The sequence below is a fragment of the Rhea pennata genome, chromosome 7 (assembly GCF_028389875.1).
Source record: "Rhea pennata isolate bPtePen1 chromosome 7, bPtePen1.pri, whole genome shotgun sequence".
NCBI lineage: Eukaryota > Metazoa > Chordata > Aves > Rheiformes > Rheidae > Rhea > Rhea pennata.
In genome coordinates, this window is record NC_084669.1 from 19,396,364 (window position 1) to 19,401,820 (window position 5,457).

Below are 5,457 nucleotides of genomic sequence, written 5' to 3' on the forward strand. Positions count from 1 at the left end.
AACATAAGGAGAGTTGAGATTGCAAAGATGTAAATAGGCAAAGCTCCCTCTTCCCCTTCCAGCCTGTTTATCTGTGAGGCCTGTGACACAGGCCTGTGCCTACCAACTTTTGAAAGCTGTCCCACTGCAAAGTACTGTTTATTTTGCTATCCCATGAAATTTTGACAAGATGCAAGCGTTTCCTAATAACTGTAATATTAGCAGAAAAGAAACATTTACTTTGAAAGGAGTTCTTAAAATGAGATCTCAGGAAAGCTGTTTTGAAGTCTGATTGTCCTGAGCAGGGCTGTTGACAATGTATTTCTGCATTGGGTGGTGCTATTGCACACTGAAAGGCCACAGCCGGGAAACGCACAGAGCATAAAGAGTTTTTTTAAACCCTCACCCTCGCAAAGCTGCCATGAACTATTGCTGAATAGCCTCCTTGCGCTCCGTGTCTTGGAGTAAGGTGAGTTAGTATTTAAAGACCTCAGATTGCTTTTTTTCCAGCAGAGTTAACAGTTTGCTTTAAAATTAGGTAAGAGACTACCTCTCTCTTCCTTTGCTCTAGTAGCTTTCCTGCTTTCCTGTTACTGTTCTACCTAAATCAACCCTGTTCTCCAGCACGCTTTTTTTGGTAGAAGGTTCAGCATGTGCTAAGACCTGTCTTCTGCTCTGTCCCTGTTAGGACAGTAATCCTACCTTAGAGAGAGAGAGAGGAGGAGAGAGAGATTTTGTCTCTGCTGTTATGATACTATTTTCAGCATATTGATTCTGGTTCCCCCTCATGCTAATTTTTACTCATTTTCCTACCCACTTGTTAACATTCTGCTTTTCACCTTACAGCTTGTACCTAACAGTGTAGCTTGTGGTCGGTGCTTACATCTTGTGCTCATGTGGAATCTATTTAAGACCCTTTGCGGGGCCTCATTCCAAACTATGTGCCCTTCAACCTAAACGCTGTAGCAAGAGTCTTGATTTTTAGAGACACGTTTAGAATCTTGTAACACATGGGGAAGTTTGGCAGCACCGTAAGTTAAGCGAAAAAAGCTGGGGTTATATTGCTGAATTAAATACAGATAGGATTTGTGCGTACGTTGTCTTTTCTTTGCATTGTATCTTGCACTGACAAAGAAACTCAAGTTAGAGAAGCAGTATGAATATGTGAGATTCGTGCTTTTTAGTGGCTAAGCCAAACAGCTTGAAATCAGTTACTGGAGAATGGAGACCTAAAGAGGATTTGCCATCTCTGATGCATGAGGATTGAGTTTTTTGAGCATACTCATTGCTGAGCCTGAGTCAAGACCCAGGAGGGGAAGACTTGCCAGCAGAGTTCATCCTCCTGAGCGCCAGCAGATGGGGTGCATCATGACGATGGCTCCCTCTGCCTGCTCTGCTTGTGTGCAGAGTCTGGATTGGAGCTGCAGACAGTCACTGAGGTGGGCTCTGTTTGCGGTGCTTCACTTGCTTGAACTTAGTGTTTCAGGATATAGTTGCAGTAAGGCTGCAAAATCCTCTGATTTTTCGTTAATGGACTTCAGAATACTTTTCTATGACATAAACTGCAGGCAAAATGCCCATTCTTTATATTCTAGTTTGTAGGCAGCATTGATGCTGAAACTTCTTGAGAATTCACATAACTATTAGGTATTAGTTGGAGGAGTGTCTTTAGGGCAGAACAGTCTCACATCAGCAGAAAATGTGAATCTGTTTCTAAAACACAGATGCAACAGGTAGAGCCTCTGAAAACCATATCATAGTTATCTCTAAAAAATAACTTCTGATTGTCTGAGTAATAGTACTGATCATATTAATGTTACTTTTCAGTAAACCCCTGAGAATCTAAGGCGGGAATACAATCTATATTTTTAAGAGCAGAATCTCTTGAGAAGAAAATAGTTGAGAGAGAACACAGACTTCAGGATTAGGAGAAGTCTGTGCATAGATCAAAAAAGGTCACTGCTAATTCATCATTCTTAATTATTAAGCAGCAATGAAATTCTGACTCCCATTTCCTCCATCAGATTTTTTTTCTGAATAGCAAAGAACTAAAATTATCTGAACAAGCTAATAAAGTCATCCAGGAAGCTGAGCTCATTTCCAATTTTAAATGCTATACCTACAAAAGAAGTGAGTTCATAGGAAGTTGATGGCAAACTCTGTTTCCCCAAGTCTTCTAAGCTTTGTCTGTCTTCTTCAAAAAGCACAAAAGAAGCAATCTCACAGTATTTAAACCCAAACTTCCATCTTTTACCCCTAAAATACTTTCAGCAAATTTTAGATCCTGAAACTTGAGCCTGCTAGCCTCTGTCTGCTCTGCACTTACTATTGGTCAAAGGATGATCCTTTAAAGAACGAAGTTCTAACCAATGGACCCTCTAATTGCATGAGTGGGAGAAAGGATGATTCCCTTATCCTGTCACTCAAAGAGCTGTTAAGTTGTGGACTGAATAGAATAATAATGCAATAGTACTTGTCATTAAGTATCTGTTTGGAAAGGAAATGAAATTTGACCTCGTATCTCTCCCAGCACTGGAGGATATTTTATTTTTCCATAATTGTTGGCTCAGTTTTGTATCTAGCCAAAGTCAGGTTGGTTTTGCCATGCCAAATAGATGCAGGAAAATAAAGGAGAAAATGAGCACAGAAGTGAATAAATGGTAGTCACCACATTCAGATTGGAAGCATAGTGTAGATGTCATTAAGATTTCAGCTTAACCTGTTGTATACCTGAGGAACTGTTAGGAAAATGTGTGTTTACACATATGCATTACCTACTAAATATCCAAACGTCAGATCTGGAGTTGAGTTACACATACATCTTTGGTAGGGATCATAGGAAAAATCAATGCTAAGTTTTATTAAAGCAAAAAGGTAACAGAGGATGATACAATTTAAAATCAGTGAAAGGTGTCAGTTTTTCAAGTGTATACAATAAGTGGAATGGAAAATGTACCTATCTTCTTTCTCTGAATTCCAGTGTTAGAGTTTTCTGCATTTCTACTTACATTTCCTATCACCCAAGTCTTCTCTAGAGTTCAGGTGATTACCTGAGCTGGCTGCAATTCTTGCACTCCACCAGTGAGATAATTCTTCTGTGAGATTGTAATCCATTATACTGCTTCTGTATAACAGGAAAGGGAACTTCCTCTTTAAAGCTACGTATTCGAAGCTCAGTAATGAGGATTTCTAACTGGGCGGAGTTTGCGTTTGAGCAAGCTAGATAAAGGCTTGCAGGACTTGCAGAGGTCTCAGACCGCAAGCAGCATCAACGAGACTTCAAGCAGCATGAACTGCAGCGTACCCAGCAGAGTCCTGCTCAGCTACCGAATGGATGGACAGCAGGACAGGTTGTGCCTTCAGTTCCTTTGGGACTTTGTTACAGCAAAGGAGCCATTGATTAAGTCACCTTATTTTCCAGTGCTGTTTTCTTTTATAGCATACATGGCTTTCTGTCTTCCTTACGTTGCACTGGACTTTTTAAGCACCAGACTACCAAACTTGAGAAAATACAAAATCCAGCCACAGAGCTATCCAACTCTCGGAATGATGGTGCCTTGCGTTATTCAAAGTGTCTATCATCATGTTGTTTTCATTTTTCCAGTGACATTTTTCCACTGGTACTGGAGACCAGTGAACCTGCCTGTGATGGCTCCAGAGCTGCCTGAGGTCCTGCTGGAAGTGGTAGTTTGCCTGCTTCTGTTTGATTTTGAGTATTTCCTTTGGCATTTGCTTCATCACAGGGTGCCTTGGCTCTATAAGACCTTTCACAAGGTGCATCACAAGCATGTATCAACATTTGCTCTTACTACACAGTACTCCAGTGTATGGGAATTGCTTTCACTGGGATTTTTTGCTGCCATCAATCCAGTGCTCCTCAGATGTCATCCTTTGACAGAAATGATTTTCTTCCTTGTAAACATTTGGTTGTCAGTGGAGGACCATTCAGGATATGACCTTCCATGGTCAACTCACCGACTTGTGCCTTTTGGTTTGTATGGAGGAGCTCCACATCATGATCTCCATCATCTGAAATTCAAATCAAACTATGCTCCTTACTTCACCCACTGGGACAGACTCTTTGGGACATTCACAGAGTCACATTCTCATTAAGGATATTTGCCTGTGGATGAACTCATTTTTTTGATAAACTAAACTAGGATGTTACTTTTTCAGAGACATACGTAAGATTGTGTATTTGAAGCTACCTATGAAAGCCATGGCTATTTATAACAAAACCTGTTAATGTATGTGTGTCTATATGTATACTTGGATCTGCATATGTTGCATGACTGCAAATGGGACAGTAAATACCTGTTGCTTAAATTTGTTTGAGTCAAAGGTATAAGGGAAGCATTAAGAGATATTCTCTCTTCTTTCCTTCTTTTCAGCTTTCATAAAGCATATATTGTATTACTGTATGATGTTCTATACGTGCACAGGAAAAATTATTTTACAGGAAAAATTATCTTATTGTTGTAGGATGATTTGTGATGTAACCAGAACAGGTACACGTCATGGATTTTGTGCAGTTTAATCTGCCAGAGCGTATTATTGCACACTGATGTTAAAAAAATGCTCCAAAGCTAGTTAGTTGACAGTGCAATAATTTTGATATTTATATTTTAAATCTTGATGTATTATTTTAATAGGAAATAAATGTGGTCACTGCTTTAAACTTATGTTCTGTTTCATTATATTCATTCCTCCATTCATTTTAGGAACAGGTAGGATTCTTTTTGCATAGCTTGTAGTTTATTTCAGTTTCAGAGGTAGGGATTCCCTCATTAAAATGTTGTCATATTGTTTCAGAAGTGAACAATTTGCTTTTTCTCCAGAATAAGGCGATGCTTTTAATAGTTCTCAATCTTTTAGAAACAGAACAGTAAGGAAGGCAGTTTAAAAAAGCAGAGTGAAATTAATTATTGAGTTACATATGTGAGAAGCTTGAATTATTTTCGTGCTAAATTATGATGTGACAGCAGAACAGTAAGCACCTCTTAATAAAAGGGAGCAGTTCCTGCATCTGTCCTTTACAACCACATCATTTAACTTGTTATTAGTGTGCAAAACACTGGCAAGGAATATAAACAGTTTTTACAAAATGGAGCAGACTTCAGAGTAGAATCAAACCTTTGAAGACCTGAAACCACAGAACAAACCAGGCTACATGTTTCTAGAAGAATAGTTATATATAAAACATTTGTCAGGCAATCTCACAAAAGTCACACTGCAAAAAGAATGTGGAGAGATAAGCAGATTTTGTGTGTCTTATTTAGCAGAAATCCATACAGATTTCTTAGGATGGCTTCTCCACTACATACCATTTTAATGCTTATAACCTTCTGTCCTCTGTTACTAATAAACTGCTCAGGAATACGATGGGAACAGGGAAAGTGCAAACTTGAGAGAGAGTGCCTAACAGCCACTTACACGTCATCACCCAAGAATGCATTTGTCGTGTTACGTCTAGAGGGT

The 5,457-nt window shown here is 39.1% G+C and overlaps 1 protein-coding gene across 1 annotated transcript; it reads left to right on the top strand.

The window, feature by feature from the left end:
* The first annotated feature begins 340 nt into the window (after positions 1–340).
* CH25H (cholesterol 25-hydroxylase) lies at positions 341–4,661 on the top strand. The gene is made up of 2 exons (XM_062580234.1): positions 341–448; positions 3,115–4,661. The coding sequence occupies exon 2, from the start codon at positions 3,268–3,270 to the stop codon at positions 4,090–4,092; it is 825 nt and encodes a 274-aa protein (XP_062436218.1). The 5' UTR covers positions 341–448; positions 3,115–3,267; the 3' UTR covers positions 4,093–4,661.
* The last annotated feature ends 796 nt before the right edge of the window (positions 4,662–5,457 follow it).